Genomic DNA, 21,240 nt, shown 5'->3' with positions numbered 1-21,240 from the left:
GAGTTGGGTGTTTGTGTGGAGCGAGCAAGTTCCCTGGCAGGAACTGGTTCCCTTTGGGATTTTGGCTGGGGGATGGGTGAGGGAGATGGCGCTGGCCAGCGCCTTTGTTCCCAGCCAAACTGAGCTCTGTCGTCCAGGGGCTCAGCAACTCTCTCTCCCTTTGTCCTCCAGCCTTCCCGCTTTCTGAGCAGAGCTGTTAACTTGTGACCTCCCAGATGCTAAGTCGCGCTTGCTGTCAGAACACACTCCGTCCGGCCCCTCTTCTTTTGCCAGCCAGACTCGGGGGCTCTGCTTGGCCGGCAGGCTGCCCCTCCGCCCTGGCTTCCTCCCGCCAGTCCGTGCTGGGCGCACTGCCTCTCCTCCCTTCTTACCCTCTTCCGTGGGCCTCTCTTCTGCGCTTGGCTCTGGAGACTCCATTCTGCTAGTCTTCTGGTGGTTTTCTGGGTTAGTTAGGCAGGTGTAGGTGGAATCTAAGTGATCAGCAGGATGCGCAGTAAGCCCAGCATCCTCCTAAGCTGCCATCTTCCCTACCTCCATCATTGCCCTTTTTGTTGGATTTGTTTTCTTGGGCTAAATTGGTGATTGACGTTTTTCTATAAAGTCAATTTTATATCTGTTACCCAATATATTGTTATACTTATGCATCCTTAAACCATTATATTTAAAATTTTATTTCTCTATCCTTTTGTTTTCTTTTCCATTTCTTATGTCGTTAATCATGCTTTCTCTAAAATTTTCTTGACCACTTTTAAATAAGTTCATATATTTTCTTTTTGGCTTTTTTTAAAAATGTTTATTTATTTTTGAAAGAGAGACAGAGAGATAGAACACAAGTAGGGGAGGGGCAGGGAGAGAGGGAGACACAGAATCTGAAACAGGCTCCAGGCTCTGATCTGTCAGCACAAAACCCGATGCACGGCTCAAACCCACAAACTGTGAGATCATGACATCCAAAGTCGGATGCTTAACTGACTGAGCCACCCAGATGCCCCCATATATTTTCTTTATTATTTATTTATTTATTTATTTATTTTAATTTTTTTTTTCAACATTTATTTATTTTTGGGACCGAGAGAGACAGAGCATGAATGGGGGAGGGGCAGAGAGAGAGGGAGACACAGAATCGGAAACAGGCTCCAGGCTCTGAGCCATCAGCCCAGAGCCTGACGCGGGGCTCGAACTCACGGACCGCGAGATCGTGACCTGGCTGAAGTCGGACGCTTAACCGACTGCGCCACCCAGGCGCCCCCCCCCATATATTTTCTTTTTAAGTAATCAACTTTGGTTTTATAGTTAACTCATTCATTTGTGCGCTTAATCTTTATTAATTTCTTCTTCTTTCACATTTATTTAAATATTTTCCTAGCATCTAATATTGAAAAATTGTTAAAAATAATAGTTTACACCCTTGTTTTCTAATAAATTTATGTTATTCAGACTACACATTACACTCCAGTGTCTTCTTTTATAGATGCTCATATGTGGCTTTCTCATTTTTATTCAGTCTAAAGGATTGTTTTCTTGTTTTTATTTTTCTGGCATAGAGAAGATGCTTAATAAATGGATGTTGTTACTGCTTTGGAGCCCTTGTCATTTTATATTTATAAAACATTATTATTATTTGTAGGTTAATTTAATAGGCATGGTTAGACAGCATGAAGATCTGAAAGAGATTATTTTGTCCTTAAATGAATAAGAGGTGGAAGGAGAAAGTCTTTAGAGTTTGAGCAGAAGGGACTTGGTGATTGGGAAAGATGTAAACATACAGGGCAACTCCCAGAGTTATGATTTAGAGAATTGGTTAATTTTGTGAAAATTATAAGCTTTATTCAGAATATAAAGGATTAAGAACAAGTATAGGGCATAGGGGAAAATGGTCAGTTTGGTTTTGAACATAGTGAATTTTATTTACGCATGAGAAATCCATATGGCAATGTTCAGAAGGAACATCTATCTTCAAGAAGTTGGAAACCACAGCTGCCATCAGATATTATTTGAAATTTTTCATTAAATAAATGAAAGATGAAACTGTGAGAATGGGCAAGATAATTTAAATGACTTGAGAATGGGCAAAATGCAGATTCCTGAAGGATTTCAAAGTTAAGGTTCTTTGGGTGGGGAGTGGGAAGCCAGAGAGAGAAACTGCTGAGTGGTGGGAGACAAGTAATAGAGATTAGTGCCAGTATGTGAGGAGAGAAAATTCCCAGAAAGAAAGTATCCTTAGCATAATAGGTAAATGAAAGGATAAATGAAAGGATCACAAAAATGAGTCAATCAAGGGCTCCTGGGTGGCTTAATCAGTTAAGTATCTGACTCTTGATTTCTGCTCAGGTCATGATCTTATGGTTTGTGAGTTTGAGCCCTGCATCTGGTTCTGTGCTGATGGTGTGGAGACTGCTTGGGATTCTCTCTCCATGTGTCTCTGCCCCTACCCCCATTCACTCTCACTGTCTATCTGAAAATAAATAAATAAGCTTTAAAAAAAAATTAGTAACCAAATCTGGCAATTCTATTTTACTGTTGTTTTCCATAGTGGGTGTAGCCTCAACACCTGATTCTCTGGCCCTTTGTGCACACAGACCATCAATGAGATTCTTTTCCCCAGAAGCCTGAAGAGCTTTGTATTTACATAATTCATAGAGAATTAACACCTGAAACTTAAGACTCTACTCCAGAGATGCTACATTGACCGAAATGTATCTATGGAAGGTACAAATTTGAAAAATGTTTGCCAGGGACATTTGTCAGACTGGTTTAGAGATTCCTCCTATGCATTCCTCAGCCTTATTGAATGAAGGAATTGGAGTCTTATATGCAGATTCTGACTTCAGCTTTTCTACTGTCTAACTGTATTATTTGGGGAAAATTACTTAATCACTTTAAACATCTGTATCCTAATAAAAATATTAGGAATGAAAACTTTTTATACCTCATTGGATAGTTGTGATGATTGGATGAGATTATGGATATGAAGATGATTGCATTTGGCACATAGTATGTGTTCAATAAATGATGGCTATTAAGGTTCTTTGTGTTTTAGGAGCAGCCTGTGCTATTTATCAAAATGTAGTGCTTACTGCACTATGTTAAAATAATGGCAAGGTTTATCTTTCTCTCTCCCTCTGTCTTTCTTCCTCCTTTCCTCCCTTCCTCTCCTCTGTCTCTCAATTTTTCCTCCTTCCCTTCCTCCCTTTCTTTCTTTCTTTCTTTCTTTCTTTCTTTCTTTCTTTCCTTCCTTCCTTCCTTCCTTCCTCCTTCCTTCTTCCTCTACCTTAATTATGTATATGGTTTCTCTCAACAATTAGTACTTTATAAAGATAACCTTAGGAGATTTATTTTTGAGTCTTAGTTTCTGTTCTACCTCCTAGAGTTGGTGTATGGATGAAATTACATGATGCATATAAAATGTCAAATAACACATAGAACTTTCAACAAATGGGAGTTACAATTTTTTTTGTTAGGATGGTTCTTTGGACCACCTTGTAATCACATATATAAACATGTGTGTCTTGGGGTTGTCTTTGGCATTCTTCTGTATATTTCCCAGGAAAAAAAATAATAATATCCACATTTCAAATGTGACTTGATTTTTCAGTGCTTTATTTCAGGATTAGTAATGTATTTTCAAAAAATACTTCAAACCATTATATTATTGTATTGTACAGCTGACACTACTATAACACTGTATGTTAATTATACTTCAGTAAAAAAATATTAGAAACCAATTTTCTCATCATATTGTTTAAGTGTTCTACGGGGAACGTTGAGAGGAAGGGATGACTTCATTGTGATGTTTGTTGTCATCAAAGAGAACTATAGATTTAAGAAAAATTAGATGTGGAATAATTCAGGGAGTCTTCTCTCTTCAATAAATGAGGAGAAGCATGGAGAGAAGCTTCCAGTACTAGCAAGCTCATAAAAAAACCTAAAGTACTTGCAAAATCAGCAATAGTAACTCAGTGAATGTTAGAGTGCCAGAAAGATGTTCTAAGTGATGAGCTATATATTTATTATTTATATTATGTTCAGTTATTCAAATATCCCTGTCTTCTCAGTCCCTAATTATGTTGGTCCTCAATAATACCAATGCTCAACTTCTGACCTTCTTCCTGACGGGTATCCCAGGCCTGAGAGCAGCCCAGGTCTGGGTCTCCATCCCTTTTTGTCTCCTGTATGTCATCGCCCTCTCTGGGAACAGCATGATCCTATTTGTGGTCCTCCGTGAGCAGAACCTCCATGAGCCCATGTATTATTTCCTCTCTATGCTTTCAGCCATCGACCTGAGCTTATCCCTGTGCACACTTCCTACTACCCTTGGTGTTTTCTGGTTTGAAGCTCGCAAAATCACCTTAAATGCCTGCATTGCCCAGATGTTCTTTCTCCATGGATTTACTTTCATGGAGTCTGGGGTTCTATTGGCCATGGCCTTTGACCGTTTTGTAGCCATCTGTGATCCACTGAGATATGCCACCATCCTCACCAATGCCAGGATTGCCCAGATTGGGATAAGCATGTTGATAAGAAACGTTGCTGTAATGTTACCAGTGGTGCTCTTTGTCAAGAGGCTGTCCTTCTGCCGTGCTGTGGCCCTTTCACATTCTTACTGCTACCATGTTGATCTCATTCAACTCTCATGCACAGACAACAGAATCAACAGCATCCTTGGTCTGTTTGCACTTTTTTCCACGACGGGGTTTGATTGTCCTTGCATCTTGATCTCCTATGTCCTGATCATTCGATCTGTTCTCAACATTGCCTCCTCTGAGGGGCGGCAAAAAGCCTTCAACACCTGCATATCCCACATCAGCGCTGTTGCCATCTTCTACATCCCTCTCATCAGCTTATCTCTTGTCCATCGCTATGGCCATTCAGCACCTCTGTTTGTCCACACCATCATGGCCAATGTCTTCCTTCTCATCCCTCCTGTGCTCAACCCTATCATCTACAGTGTGAAGACTAAGCAGATTCGAAAGGCTATTGTCAAGGTCTTAATTCAGAAGCAACAAATCTAATCATTAGTAATCTCAGAGTAGAGACAAAGCCATTTATGAATGAATGCCTTGGTAGAATGGTGTAATTATCCCCAAATGTCCTACATGTGCTTTCAACAACCTAAACTATACAACTTATAGGTTGTGTGATATTTGCTTAGTTTCCTTGTCAGTAATTCCACATTAATGTTGCCTAAATTTTGTTTCATTTTCAATGTAAAGTGAGATATGTATGTAAACAACTATTCATATGTGCAAGTAGTATGTGTCCTGAGTAAAATGTTCGTTCAGACTGCATACGATAAGTCCAGATTTAATGTAGGAAACTTTGTTAATAAACCAATTGTTCTTTTATAAATGATATAAAAAAGACAATTTATAATTTGATGTTTTTCTTCTTAAAATTCTTGATTAACTACAAAATAGCCATTCTATAGAGTGAATCTTATAAGCATATCAATGTAATTCAACATTGGATAATATATAGGTAGTTCTTTTACCCTCTATTATGTGTAGGAGTATATCTAATGCACATACAAAATGTCATATCAAGTGCTCAGGATCAGTTCCTACTGCTGTTAGCTGAACATTAAAAGTTGGTAATAACATTACTAAACCCAGGAGTGAGGATTACACAGTTTTCCTAAGATTAGCGTTGGTAAGAGGGAACTCATACTCTTGGCTCTTTCTTTATCCTCATCTCTGCCATTATTAATCTATCTGTGGGCCCTCTGAATCAGAAGTAGTATAGCCAAAGCTTGCTGATATTTACACATAGGTTCTTTCTTTCTGATTGTTGACTTCCTCTGAGATGGGTACTGTTTTGTGGATATTAGCATGAGATGCAATATGTCTACTTCAATATGTATTTCATATACATCTTCTACAGATTACCTTATCTCTTTTCTTTTAAGTTTGCTAGTTCCATTCACTGGCCAGCTCTCCAAGCCCTTCAGCAAAGTACAGAAGTCCATGTATATCCACATACCTCAGACAACCTCTCTTTTTACATGAAGTTAACAACCAAGGGCACTGTCCATTAAGGGAATTTTCCTTCAGCACTCTTTTTTTTTTTTTTTTTTTTTTTTTTTGTGGCCTCCCATATGTGAAGCTATTGTGCTACTGTATCCTACTTCTGGTTAGTGCCAACTTGCCCACTAATCCATCCATGAACCGAGCCTGAATATTTTCCTTCTTTTCCATTAACGTATCAGAAACCTTCAGTGAGGCCATGAATGTGAATTAATGGAGAGCATCTATATATCAGTGATAAGTGTCATGGGATCCTGGGACAACTATTCATAAACTTTACTTGTGCTTGTTTTGACTTTGTACTTTGTATTCCCTACAATAATGGTGCAAACTTCACAGATGAGAGTTTTCCCAGCTCATAAATGTAATATAACCAATTATATACTTAGGAACCTGGAGAATAAGCACAGGTATGAAAATCACTGGGCTCACTTGGAGACAAAATTTGCCCAGAATTCCATTAATCATCTTACCCCAATAATCTCATACTTTAATCAAAAAAGAGCATAATGGTATGTTTGGTTGCTTATTATCAGTGAGAGATTGTGTTCTATATCCAATAGTTCTCAAAGGTTTTGGGTATCCTCCTTTCCTTAATGAACATTTGTAAATGGACATAGGTCCATTTTGGAAAAGATATGGATAATTTGTATTGCATGTTTCCAGTAGCATCGCAGGTTATTTCATCAGGGACACCAAGATTCATGTTCAGTTAATGGGCTCTGGATATGTGCAGCAACTTAAATCTTTAAATAGGTGAAGCAACTTAAATCTTTAAATTTCCTATTAAGGTGGTTGATGTGAGCCCGATGCTCAGAAGCTCTTTATTTTATTTTTTTTTTAATATTTTTTTTATTTATTTTTTCAACGTTTATTTATTTTTGGGACAGAGAGAGACAGAGCATGAACGGGGGAGGGGCAGAGAGAGAGGGAGATACAGAATCGGAAACAGGCTCCAGGCTCTGAGCCATCAGCCCAGAGCCTGACGCGGGGCTCGAACTCACGGACCGCGAGATCGTGACCTGGCTGAAGTCGGACGCTTAACCGACTGCGCCACCCAGGCGCCCCAGAAGCTCTTTATTTTAAATGCATGTCATTAGCACCCAGTTACTGTCCATTGTGCTCATCTTCAGAAATATTATCATCTATTGCAATAGGTCACTATGAGTCCTGTCACCCTGATTGCCATTTTATCTTTGTTATTCTCTACATTAATTATTTTTACCTTATGATTTTAAGTCCTTCCATGTGTCTCAGGATCACTTCATCTTCATTGTCAGTAGGCAGGCCAGTTCCACAGGGGCAGATTTCATTGCCAAGTCTAGGCTGCAGAGCATAGCAATCACTGAACTATTCAAAGATACCAAATACCCTCTTACAAATGCATTCTTTATTGCCTTAGTGAAGGAGTGTCCTCTCTTTTCTCCCAGAGAAAATAATCATGTAATAAATTCTCTGGTCCTACATGATAAATCCGTTCTAACATGTCTACCTCTTTGAGATTTCTATAGTCTATATTTTGCCAAGAAGATCTGACATCTCTATTTTGCTATAGGTAATCATCATGTTCAAGTTTCAATCAACTATCCCAGCAGTGCATTATCACAGTTGCTAGGTTTCCTTGATGTAATGTTAAACCTCAAATCATAGATGAGTATCTTCTGTCAATAATGTCAAATTGTTTGTGTCAAATTCTTCTCTATCTTAATTAATATTTATGTCACTGGCCACTTCCTCTGCTGACTTACATCTAATACCTTCGAGATATACTCCTGTAGGTATTCATTTGATTCTAGTTAGTACAATCAGGTAGGCTTTGCAATGATGTCACTGGTTAAACTATTTTCTCCCCAAATGTTAATAACATTTCCCTGCTCAAGCTTTACTGAAATCAGACTGGTTATTGGCTTTGGTACAGTGAGAAGAGATGGGGCAAGATCTTGCATAGGAAAAACATTGTAAAGCATTGTCCTCAGGTTTGGTTTTTGTAAGGTTTCTGTATAAGGTAAAATAAATATCATCTGTAAATCTTCTCATGAGAAGGGAACTCCTTTGGCTAACATGGATTATTCAAAATTTCCAAGATTTTTAGGCTTATACACTCAAATGTTATTATCCCAGCAGTGAGGATCATACCACTTCCCCATTTTTTTATTCCCAGTATTTTTCAGTGTTACAACTTTATAAAAGAAGATTTATCAAAACTGAGCATTCAATTTGCCTTGCAGTTCTGTTACTCTTTCAGTTAAATCATGTGCTGGATTTTTAGAAGTATATGATCTTTGGCTGAAGGAGATAAAGATTTCCTTAAATGTTCCTATAGGGGGCATTCTGACTTTCACAGCATGTCCTGAGTTGTCAATTGGCTGTCCTAATCTAATCATTTTCTATTTAAGGTTTCTAATGCAGATACACAGCAGTTATCCCATCTCATAATCTTTATAGTTAATGTTTTTTAGGTAAAAATGAGAGATTGGATTCAATGTCCATAGTCACCATGTAACCTAACATCTCCCTTCCACCTGAATCTCATCCAACCAACCACAAGTGACAGTCATAGTAATTTTGATGCCATTGCATCTCAGGAATCATTGTAAGCCCACTGACCACTGGCAATAGAGCCTTAGTTGTCAGTTGACCATGCTATTATAATGTGATTCCAGGGAGCATGAGTGAGGGATAGCTGATGTCAAAAAAGGAAAGACAGTGAGATGATACAAAAATTTATTATTGATTTGGACACTGTATTATCCAGACTCCAATCAAGAGACAGAGACCACACAATTATTTGAGAAGAAAAAGTTTAATAAAGCAGTAGATTAACAGGGAAGTAGATTAGCAGGGAAGTTGGCTAGTAAGAGTTAAAAGATGAGAAGAGGATATAAGGAGTAACCACCCCTCCTAGGGTAGAGATGGAACATTCAAGAAAGAGCCCTTTTCTCCTTCCTGTAAGCTTGTGAAGTTATAAGGTGTCTATTGATGAAGCTTGCAAAAAATCTTCCCTCTGGGAGTTCCAAGGAAGGTGCCAACTCTCTGAACTCTAGGTGCCAGACAAGCTTATGACTGCTGGACACTGCTGGAACTGGGATATGGATAGAGTACCCTTTATAAGATTATAATACATTTCCATGTGAGGCTCAGGCTGGGGTAGCTCCAGGCTGCCCTTTTGGGATGAGGGTTGGGTGGCCAGCTTGCTAACTAGATAGCCCTATGTTGCCCTAATTTATATACACATACCCAGGGCTAAGGAGAAGATGTAGGAGATTCTCCTTCAGCTAGAGTGCTGCTCCATACTGTCTGGGCCTCTGGTTATGTCACTGTTCTCCCAGTGAATAGCTGGAGAACAAGCTCAGTAGCTAATCCTCGAAGAAACTGTGCACCACTGGAACCAAGCACTGAAGCAATCACACAGTGCCAAGCAATGGAAAAACAACATGTTCTGTGGGAATCCAGCCAACAAGCTACACAGAAACCAAGAAGAGAAAACCCCTTCTCCCTACAGTGTTCCTCCGCTACTTTCCACTAACCAGTCTTAATAATGTGCCAGCTGACAGAAGAGAAATATTTACAGAGTCCAACACCATCATCATAGAGTAGGCAAAAGTCACTTTGGAGCTGAGAGATGGTAAATCAAGAATGAGCCAGACATCATTATGGACGACTATTGACCATTCCTGCAGACCCATCTCTGAAGCCTTATCAAATATGTCTCATGACAGTCAATCCAGGAAAATAAGGAGGGGAACATTTATCCATTGGATCACATTTACCATTGGTCAAAGTTTATCCTATGAGCTGTTAATTCCATCATACTTTCTCACATGTATGAACACCAAGTGAGTATCTGAGAATGTGTCATGACTTGGTGTCAGTCCTGGGACAAGAATAAAGAGGTGCACAGTGCAGGCCTAAGGCAAGGGATTATCATGTTCTCCCTGTATGAAGCCAGCCAATGATTGATGAGCCCAGTTGTTGCAACAGTGACAGGACAATGAGGTCAAAGGATTTGAAGTGGTTCACTATAAGAAGCTGATTCACTACATAAACTCAAACCCTGATGTTCTGGCCTGGAGAGCTTGTAGACTTACAGGAGATTGGTTGCCTCTGAGTGAGCTTTGAGCCATCTCTCCTGTTGAAAAGTCCCCTTGTTCTTTTCTGGTACAAGATCTACTCTCCATTTAATTCTATAAATCAGTTGGTGGCATACTTACCAACTTCTATTTCTTTACCTTTTTTAACCTCAGGTAGAGAAGGGAAATGGTTCAGAAAAGGGTTTTCATGGGCTAAATGTTTTAGAAAGGATGGAGTCAGATCCAGGACAATAGGGAAATTTCTACAAGCATATCAAGCACATAGAAGTGGTCTCAGAGAGGGCCACTGAGAGAAACTCCTTTTATTTTTTTTAAGTTGGGCTGTGGAGCTTGAGCTCATGACCCTGCGATCAAGACCTGAGCTGAGATCAAGAGTTGGACACTTAACCAACTCAGCTACCCAGGCACCCCAAGAGCAACTCCTTTTATAGGGAATATAAATTCCCTATAATTCATAGCTTTTTACATTAAAATTGTCATATTAACAATAAAAAGAGGAAAAAAGAAGGGAAGAAATGGAGAAGGAGGGGCTGGGGCAGCAATTTGAATTGGAGAATGAAAAGCAGGAGGAAGATAATACATTTTATTTAATTTTTCACCTATATTTTCTTAGGTAAATTTGCCTTTTACCTAAATTTAGCCCTTCTAAGGACAGAGTTCTCAATGCCATGCATCCTGAAAAGAACAAAGCACTAATTTTTTTCTAGTTCCAGCTGCTTTTATTCCTGGTGATCTTAAAGCTTTCTGGACCTACCAATCAAGGAGTGTTCAACTCAGAATGATGCAGATATATGTCAAGGAACAATGGGAGGATGTAGACATAATTGAACCATGTAACTCCATTATGATCCTAGATAGATGCTGGATTAAGCATAAGAATTTATTTTACTTCATCTAATGTTCTGACTATAATATATATTTTGAAATGTGGAAAATCAATATGAATAGGTTAGAGCCCTCTTTTCTCCACTTTTCTGCCTGACCTACTCTGATGACTATAGCTCTTACCTCTAGCACATCCTCTTTTATGTTAACCTGAAGACCAATGTGATCATTGCTGGTCTATGCAAATTGGCTCATTTATCTGTCGTTACTTTGTTTCAAGTCAAAGGTGTTTGCTAGATCTAATTTTCTGTTCTCTCTCTGAGAACCACATGTCCTTCTACAACATGCACCAGAATTATACTTTTTATTTATTTCCAATTTTCAAAGTTGAGGCTGAATAAAAATTGATAGTTCTTCTGAAATTGAGGGCCTAAGATACCAGAATGCTTGTGATTCTGGGCTTTTCTTTCTCTTATGTGAGATTAAATGCCTTCAATGGCTGATAAATATGAAGAGACTGGATATAAGACAGTGAAGAAAGGAGTCAATGATAAATTTGAGAGCTTGTGACCTACCTAAATCCACTCACATTTAAAATAAAAGTAGACATTGTGATGACCAAACAGAAAATATCTGTTGGTACAATTCCACATAAGGTCTGTGATTGTCTTAGATTGAGTTTACTAAGGCCTACACTTAATCTTGGAGCCATAGCTGGATATAGGTGACCTTACCAATGTCTGAGACAAACTGTCCTCAAAGTCTACACCTGATGTAGGAACAGCATCTCAAGCATTAATTAAATATACAACTGTGAGTCTGAGCCTGCCCTCTGCATTTCTTGGGAGACCAGGTTATAGATAGATGTAGTGAAGCTAGAGAGTCATTGTTCCTAGGGGAGTAGGTGTCTGTTAATTCTCAGGAGGATGTGCCTATGCTAGGGAAGAGTACGAGGGTATATATAAGGATATGGATTCCCAACATGGTGCTGGAGCAGAGAAGTTATAGAACCTGGAAGAATTTGAAAACTTTTCACCCTTGCTCTGGGGTAAGGAACCCAGGAGCCTGGTAGGTGTCCTAGAGACTCAAATTGAATTTCCCTCAGTTTATTTTATGTTTCCCAATGAAAACTCTGCAATTTATAGAGTTCAACCTTATGGCTTTGAAATGGTTGTAGGTAAAATGCTTCATGGCTTCTTCAGCCCAAGAGATCAAGCTGCATTTGGGACAGCATTGAAAGCTGAAAAGATTAGAGAACATATGTGGGATGGGGTACATCTTTATATTGGCATGATGGACACAGTTGAAAAGACAATGATGCCAGTAGTAACTAATTTGTTTTGTTACTTGATTTAGGCTGGCAGATTTTCAAAAAATAACTCAGACATGGAATCTTAGAAATGAACATTTTAAGGTCACCTTTTGAACAAGAATGGATAGTGTATTATCACCTTTCTCCCTGTGAATCCCATTCCCCTGACAAGAGCCGAGTGTCACATGCACTATTGGGGTTTTTCTGGTTTAGAGCTGCTAAAAGGAGGGTTACCCAAGGTGTGAGTGATGCTGACACCAAGAACATGAGCAGGATCAAGTCCAAATACCAGAGGTAAGAACCTGAATTGGTCAGCAATCTAAAAGGTAGACATTGAATAGCCAAGAGAAATGGTAAGCCAAAAGAAATCCAAGAACAGGGAAAGAAGGACAAGAACCGTGGCCATTCTGAACGGGACCACTAGCGATTGAATGGAACCAATGTGAGTGTTTCAAACACCTACAGATGACAGCTGTCATATGTTATTCACTACAAGGAAACCCACCACATTTGAAAGGCTGAGGTGAAATGGACACTCAGTACTGAAATATGTTCTCATCACTTCTCCATATGACACACCCTACACACCACAAACCTTACAGTCCCTATCTTGAGTCAAGTGGAGGCAAAGGTCCTTTAAAATTTTAGTAGCAGAGAAAAAGACTAGTAAGTGTCCTCCCCTTCTTCAGTGCTATTTCCACCCCTTGCCTTGTAATTTCTTCCATCTGGATACAATTCATTCTTTCTCTACCCTTGCCAGGAAATGCTCATAAACCCTCCATGAAAGGACAAATACTTGTGGCCTGGCCATTCCCTTCTCACCGCTTCTTGTGGTCTTCTAGCTGGAAGCTCACTACTTAGGGGATGATAGCTGGTGTCCGAGGAGTCCTTCCTCTGCTCCCTGAGGTGCTGTGCTCACTCAGACTGCCTCAGGCTACAGTAATGTGCTGGCATATAGTGTTTCAACCTGGAGATCTCTTGGTGATTTATGGTTTTGGAAGTGGTGTTGTATAAGACAATTAGGAGGGGGTAGAATTAAAAGAATATAAGAAAGTACTGAGCATCACCCTCCATTTCCAAAGTTCTGATGGGAAAATTTAAAACATTTTGTATATTTGCTTCATGTGTTATTGGCTTCTTAAAAATGAAAAATAAAACATTACTCTTAAATTTGAAGTTCCCTTTGACACATACTCCATTTCCACCATACTCATTCTACTGTGATTTTTCGTGTGTGTACACACATGTGCACACACATGTGTGCTTGTATGCATAATTTTCTAGTACAGGGGTCAACAAACTTTTTCTGTAAATGGCCAGGAAGTAAATATTTTAGACTTTTCAGGCCACGTATTTGTCTCTGTCCTATATGTTTTTTCTTCTTTTTTTTCTTTTGATACAACACTTTAAAATATTTTTTAAATTCTCACAGGTTGAATTTGGCTCTACAAATTAGTTTCCCAAACTCTGTGGTAGGTCAATTTTATATTTTCACACACATGTATCATGAACAATAATATGTTAGGCCTCCTTTAACTCCTGCTACTATAGCATCTGTGATTTGTATGAATAAATGAGCATTGACCACATCCAAGATGTTATAGATTTTCCAGATTGCAATATATTCCAACTTAGTTTACTTGATGCATAAATCTTAAAAAGTGGTGTTTTTTTTAAAAGGTTATCAAACACCTTGTTGCTTCCAAGCTATAAGGAACAAAGGTAGACTTGAAGGTCTCAAATGAATATTATGAAGAACCTATTTAAATCGACTCTGTATTTTTCTTTATATAGAAAAAGGTACATTATTGCTTGATACCTAAGGATGAGCTATACTTAATTTAACTGACAACTGAACTTAACTGTGTTCAGTACACACAACTAAGAGAATTTGTTGTTGATGTTATTTATCTACCAGGAGCATATAAATGAAAGACCTATTTGTGATGTTTTCTCTTAATACCTCAGAAGTTGAAATCTCCACCTTCTTGTTGGTTGGGATCCCAGGGTTTGAGAGTGTACACATTTGGATCTCCATCCCCATCTGCTTTATGTACCTCCTGGCCATCCTGGGCAACTGCACCCCCCTGTTTGTCATCAGGACAGAGTCTTCCCTGCATGAGCCTATGTACTATTTCCTCTCCATGCTGGCCTTATCTGACCTGGGCTTGTTTTCTCTTCTCTTCCCTCTATGCTGAGGATCTTCTTGTTCAATGCCATGGAGATTTCTGCTGATGCATGTATTGCCCAGGAATTTTTCATCCATGGATTCACAGGAATGGAATCCTCAATGCTCTTGATCATGTCCTTTGATTGCTTTCCAGCCATTTGCAACCCTCTGAGGTATAATTCCATTCTTACCAGCTCCAGAATTTTGCATCGTGGACTGATATTTGATATTAAAAGCATTCTACTAGTTCTTCCTCTTCCTTTCACTTTAAATAGACTCAGATACTGTAATAAACACCTGCTCTCACACTCCTACTGTCTCCACCAGGATGTCATGAAACTGGCCTGCTCTGACAATAGGGTTAACTTTTACTATGGTCTGTTTGTTGCACTCTGCATGATGTCAGACAGTGTTTTCATTGCTGTTTCCTATGTGTTCAACCTGAAGACTGTATTGGGTATTGCATCCCATGGGGAGCAACTTAAAGCTCTTAATACCTGCGTGTCCCACATCTGTGCTGTGCTCATCTTCTTTGTGCCCATCATCACCTTGGCTACCATACATCACTTTGCCAAGCATAAATCCCCTTTGGCTATGATTCTGATAGCTGATGCATTCTTGTTGGTACCACCTTTGATGAATCCCATTGTGTATTGTGTAAAAAGTTGGCAGATTAGAGTAAAAGTCCTGGAAAAACTGAGTCTAAAGTCTAAATGATGGGGCAGAGGTAGAAGTTCCATTTTCTCTACAATAAATTGTCTTAGGAGTAGGGCAATATTTCTTCCAAAGAGGAGATATTTCCTTTTACTTCATAGCCCTTAAATGATATTAATTAATTAGTTAATCAATCAATTAATCAATCCCTAAAGGGGACCTAATATACCACAGCAAATCTGCTTTTAGGGAAGAGGAGGCCTGCATTTCATAGAGTATGTAGGAATGCTTTTGTTATTGCTTGGGGGATTGATGGCATCTATCCTCAGGTATGAATTATGAGCAAGAATCCAGAGGAGCTTCTAAGGAGGAAGTATGATCAGTGGCCCTAAACTGTGGTGGGTGGAACTCTGGAAGGTTTTGGAGCAACTTAGCATCTTCATATTTGCTTCCCTTATTTAATTCCTTTTTTGTGATTTACATTAAGCCCTTTATAATGTGTCTAAGTTGGCTTAAGTATGTTTTTTTCCTTGCTACTTAAAGTGTGGTCGAATGTTCAGTGGCAGCAGTTTCACCTGGAAAGTAACTAGCTGCAAACCTATTAAGTCAGAATCTGCATTTTAGCAAGATCTTAGATGATTTGTATGAACATTAATGTTTGAGTTGAAAAAAAAAAAAAACCTTTTTGGGGCAATGTGAAAAGGGAACCTAGAGAGTATGTCTTCTGCTGAAGCCAAATTGGGGAAATTGTAGGAGGAAATTATAGGTGGTCATGGGCATTTGGCAACATTTGTAGTAAAAGCAAGGGGCTGAGTCCTTGGAGCACAGTGGACGGAGACCCAGAGACATCTCCAACATCATACATATGTCTTTCTTATGGACTACATTGTGAATTTCTACAACGAAAGAGTTGTGAGTTATTCAACTTTAGAAGTCTCCTCACAATAAAATTCCTTGTTTATAGTATGCACTTGGTAGATGTATATCAATTTGAACTGAAAGAATAGTTCAAAGTTTTGCTGGTGTGGGAATTCAGGGGTGAATCAGGGCAGTCGTAACGTAGACTCAACTCACCTCTGCACTTTCTGCACCTCTTACCAGGGAGTTAACATTGTCAAGAGATATAAGGGTCCTTTGTGAGAGACAGAATTTAGGGCAGCCCATAATGCCTTTAGGTAAAATAATAGCTATCAAGCCACAACACAGAATCTGCACCACTGTGACCAAACAGACCTTGAAACAAGTTTCTTATCCAAGCCTCCCTGTATCCACCTATCATCTCCTGGCCCTGTAAATGGAGCCAGATTAGAGCCCTTTACAGACATCCTATGAAGAAAGTGTCAACAAAGAAGCTTTAGGAGCTACAAGGACGATGCCACCTTGATTTAGGGGATCAGAGTCCAACGTTACTATTAATCAATGAGAAATAACATAACTCCAGACAGGGGATTTAGAAGCCAACCCATAGAAGAAAGGATAAAAAGACCCTATCAGGGATAACATGTCCTCTAAACCATTTAGTGTGATAACTTAGTCCTGCAAGGGAGGTGGCAAGATGACTAAAAAAGCTCAAGACTGAGGTCAAGACTCAGTCCTCTGGTTTCAGCTCTGCCATTTCCTGGCTATGTGACCTTGAGAAAATTACTTTCTATGTGTTGTGTATTACATTTCATATTTACTTTGAAATTAAAGAAGATAATTCCTTCTTTCTTCATTGTCTGAATTAATATGTTAATCTTTTTAAGAGCCATAAAATCTAAATATGGTCTTCAGACGGATTTGTTTAGACAAGATAGTGTTTAGATGAGTTCATATAAAAAATAGAGATTTATGAGTTATCTTAAAAGTAGGAAGGTATGGCAATACTAGGCCTACATTCCCACATGGAAAAACTCAGTAGGAACACACTGAGAAGTGTTGGCCCTTATACAGTCCCCACTACTCACAGTCTGAGTATGTGTTTGCTCCACTTACTGCTATTATGACCTTGTTCTTCTAGGTATTTGAACTTAAGATCCCTGTTACAAATTCTTTTTTTTATGTTTATTTATTTTTGAGAGAGAGGGAAAGAGAGAGAGAGAACACACATAAGAGAGTGTGAGAAGGGGAGGGGCAGAGAGAACGGGACACAGAGAACTCAAAGCATGATCAACACTGTCAGCACAGGACTTGAACCCATGAACCCTGAGATCATGACCTGAGCTAAAATCAAGAGACAGATGCTCAACTGACTGAGCTACCCAGGCACACCCCCATTAATGAATTATTAATTGCTTTCTCATCCTCATCCCCACCTCTCTCTCTCTCTCTCTCAGGTTACAGGTCTGGAGTCTTTGTTTAAGCTTTTTTAGCAGTGGGACCAACCCAGAAATCTGGATTTTGCAAAGCTTTTCCTGGTTTTCAGTTTCAATCAGCTCCCCTGTATCACTGTTACATTTTATTTACAATTGTAAACATTCCTGCTAATACCTCTTATGCCCCTGTGTGCTGTTAGAGGAGAAAGATTTTCCTTCAAATCTGTCAGGTGATTTGCAGAGACAACAGTGCCCCCTGACTGGCCAAGAGTGGTAATACCAAGCACTTGGCACTTGAAAACTGACAGAATTGAGTGGTTGTGGTCCCTGACCAGGAGAGAGCAGTGGAGCCCCTGCCGTGAAAGAGTTCTGTGTTCCCTGAACTACTAAACACAGAGGTTTAGTTCATCTTCCCTGACTTACACAGGTCCATGCAAAAGTGCTTTCAGCAAATCCCAAGTTGCAGTTTTCCTTCTCTAAAATGAGGTTGTATCAGCCGAAAGAATCTTCCACCTGTAAAGTTCTTTATTCACATTGAATATACATACAAGGTGTAACTACAGTTATTTTTGACTTCATTAATTCCAAATAACTATGATTTATTGAATATCTCTTGTGTTCAGACACTATGATAAAGGGACCTGATTTCATGCAATCCTTATTATACCTATTTTGTAAACATAAGAACAGCTGTTGCCAAATGACACAGGAAGTAGTGAAGTGAGAATTCAAAACCAGGCTTGTGGGACTTCAAACTGTTTACATCATTCTGCTGTCAGTAAATAAGTGAGACTCTGGGGGTGGGTGCAGCAGGGAGGAGGAAATGGTAAACTTTGGGAAAAGCAGGGTTTCTCAGAGACCCCATTACTGTTGCCTCAAGACCAAGCTGTTTCTCTGTTCAACAATTAAAAAAAAAAGTATTTTATAGCAGGGGCTTTTTATTAAGCAAATCTGAAAATAAATGCTGCCTTTGCAACTAATTTTATATACTTTAAACATTCTGAAATCCTCAGTCACAGTATTCTCATTTGTGAAATGGAAATACTAATTTAGTAAGAGGATATATAATATACCTTGCAGAGAAACTTGGTATCAGATGAGGATATAACTGTTCTGCCTTGCTGTAATGTATCCTGATAGATTAGTATGGGTTCTTGTTTTGGCACTAAGTGGATCCAATTTGCTACTTTCATTTAGAATGCATTTTTCTATAATCACAATAGAAAAAAGATGTTTCTATATCAGAAAATTGAACAAGACATTAAAGCAGACAATTATAGTTATATTAGTGGATGCTGAAAAAGCACTTAATAGGGTTTATTGAGTAAGCTTATTAAAAATTAATAAAATTGGAATACACATAAATTATTTGAATATTTACAAATTACCCACAGATCTTGCAGCCAACCATTGTTCTAATAAGTGAACCACTAATGCCACTTCTGTTAAAATCAGTAACAAGATTTGAGCGTTCACTTTCACTGTTATTCTTTCATAACAGGCTGGAGATTCCAATGAGTTAAATAAAGTAAAATGAAATAAGTTGTATGAATAGTAGGAAAAACCTACCAGTCACCTATTTTTACTTATATATGATAAATATAAGGAAAATCCAAAAATAAAAAGCTATATAATTCATATGATAATTTGGTAAAATATGTATTAATGCAAGGTAAAAAATGATTTTCCCCAATCTAGCATTATGGATGTGGAAATAGAATAGAGAATTATTTTATTTATAAGAGCAACAAAATCATATAATTAAAAACTATAGAAATAAATTTAATTAAACAAATAATTTTATTGAAAAATTTAAAAAGGTATTAATAAGTGAAACATCTATCATATATTTTTGGGTGTGAAAGTTTATCATCATAAATGTTAGCTTACACTTAATCTATAAAAATAATGTAATTCTTGTTAGGATTCCAAAGCTCTTGTTTGTTTCATGAGAGGGGGATCACTTTATACCACATATTAACAAGTCAGACTATGAGCCTACACTAATAGATCAGTGATATGTGATTATATCCATGACACATATATTAAAATCCATAAAAAGATCCGTAAAGCAATGTACAAACACACACACACACACACACACACACACACACACACACACACGTAGAGTGCCATGGAAGGTTTCTGTGTTCTCATTTCTCTGCTGTAACTGTTTAACTTCTCCAGTTTCCTCAGGCATTAGGGTACAGATGTGGTGGGGAAATTAACAAAAACAAAACAACAACAGACACACACTTGGGTGGTTGTGACATGACCTAGATCCTGGATGTTCTGTGCCATGATCTGTAGTGTAACAGTGGGTAGACCCCTGTCACTCTCTGGAGCTTGTAAGTTTACCTTAAGAGACACATTCACACTTGCAAGGACAGGCAGATACATCCATGTATATGTGCTTATGTGTGCCTGAGTGACCATTTCATGCATTTTGAACTGAGTTCTTCATCATGGAAAAACTACTTTTGTATTAGGTAGTTTTAAGCCACCAACTGTGGAGGGGCATCCTCTTCATTCAGCACAACCCACCTTCCTGGGCTGTAGTCTCTTGACTATTCTCTCTCTAATCTCCTTCATCTTGACACTGTAGAGAATAGGATTTATCAATGGAGGAAACAGGAAGTGGACATAGGAGAGAAGAGTATGGGCAGGCTGAGGTATTGGCACTCTAAGATGGTCAATGAGGGCAAGAAGGATCATGGGCATGTAGAAGAGGAGCACAGCAGAGAGGTGGGCAGCACAGGTTTGGCCAGCCTTCCAGCGATCCTCACTGGATCCCAAACCTTGCAAGACTCTGCCAATTAAGCCATAGGAGAAAAAAATAAGCAGAGGGTCTAATCCCATAACTGACAGAACCACAAAGAGGCTATAGATTGCACCCCAAGCTCCAGGGCAGGCCAAATGGGCTATATCTGGGTGCAAGCAGTAAGAATGGGTCAGGACCTGTGGGAGGCAGTAGGGCATGTGGGCCAGGAGGAATGGCAGGGGCAGATGGAGACCCAGGCATCGGAAAGCAATAGCCAGGCAAATCTTGCTAATGACATCATTGGTGAGGAGCGTTGGGTAGTGGAGAGGGCGGCAGATGGCTAGTGCTCGATCTAAGGCCATGGCGAGCAACACCGAGGACTCCATCACAGAAAAGATGTGGACAAAGAACATCTGTAGGAGGCAAGCCGAAGCAGGGACAGCATGAATGCCAGCAAAGGCAAGACCCAGCAGGGTGGGCATCAGGGCTGTGGCCAAGCCAACATCAGACACGCTAAGCAAGAAGAGGAAGAAGTACATTGGACGGTGCAGGGTGGAATCCAAGGCAATGATCCAGAGAATAGTACCGTTGCCCACGGCAGAGAGAAGGTACATTGTGATGAGTGGTATTGTCCACCAGGAGGGTGCAGCTGACAGACCTGGCATGCCCACCAACAAGAAGGTGGGGGCCATTGAAGTGTTACTGGGGGCTGCCTGATTGGGGAATGTTGACATAGTTCAGGATCCCACTTTGAAGTCTGGAACCTGAAAACTGATTAGAAAGATTTACTTAATCTTTTGACACATTTGCATAATGCTATCTAACGCAGCCTGCCTCCTTCCCCAGCCCCCAGCACACACTGGCTTTTACATGCCCTCCCAGAACACACAGACATTCTAATATCTATGCCAAAGTCATCCCATGTCTTGGCAATTTTTCTAAAGCTGTCCTCAAATCTGTTTCTCTCCCTAAATTGTTTTTCCACTTTCCTTTAACCCTGCTTTTCTTACAGCTTTTTTCTAACTCATAGCCCTCCCTTAATGGCAAACATCTGTGAGAGGGTCTATACTCTTATAAACACTTTTTCTGCTCCCCTCAACCCCAGGCATT

The 21,240-nt window shown here is 39.3% G+C and overlaps 3 protein-coding genes across 3 annotated transcripts; 2 read left to right on the top strand and 1 right to left on the bottom strand.

The window, feature by feature from the left end:
* The first annotated feature begins 4,064 nt into the window (after positions 1 to 4,064).
* On the top strand, positions 4,065 to 5,012 carry LOC121039512 (olfactory receptor 51F2). The gene has a single exon (XM_040489756.1). It carries the CDS (start codon positions 4,065 to 4,067, stop codon positions 5,010 to 5,012), a length of 948 nt encoding a protein of 315 aa, XP_040345690.1.
* A 9,185-nt stretch (positions 5,013 to 14,197) lies between these two features.
* On the top strand, positions 14,198 to 15,138 carry LOC121039511 (olfactory receptor 51A7-like). Its single transcript, XM_040489755.1, is given in 2 exon segments — positions 14,198 to 14,420; positions 14,423 to 15,138. Coding segments are annotated over 2 exon segments (939 nt in total).
* A 4,757-nt stretch (positions 15,139 to 19,895) lies between these two features.
* Positions 19,896 to 20,864, bottom strand: OR51S1 (olfactory receptor family 51 subfamily S member 1). Its single transcript, XM_040489754.1, has one exon. The coding sequence runs from the start codon at positions 20,862 to 20,864 to the stop codon at positions 19,896 to 19,898; it is 969 nt and encodes a 322-aa protein (XP_040345688.1).
* Positions 20,865 to 21,240: the final 376 nt, after the last annotated feature.

The sequence above is a fragment of the Herpailurus yagouaroundi genome, unplaced genomic scaffold, assembly GCF_014898765.1.
Source record: "Herpailurus yagouaroundi ecotype Mexico unplaced genomic scaffold, PumYag 180, whole genome shotgun sequence".
NCBI lineage: Eukaryota > Metazoa > Chordata > Mammalia > Carnivora > Felidae > Herpailurus > Herpailurus yagouaroundi.
The sequence above is the reverse complement of the archived record's forward strand: the minus strand, read 5'-3'. Positions and strand labels throughout refer to the sequence as shown.

What these genes read in the sequence shown, in the direction of transcription:
- LOC121039512 (XM_040489756.1), top strand. Translation starts at nt 4,065, where the DNA reads ATGTTGGTCCTCAATAATACCAATGCTCAACTTCTGACCTTCTTCCTG.
- OR51S1 (XM_040489754.1), bottom strand. Translation starts at nt 20,864, where the DNA reads ATGTCAACATTCCCCAATCAGGCAGCCCCCAGTAACACTTCAATGGCC.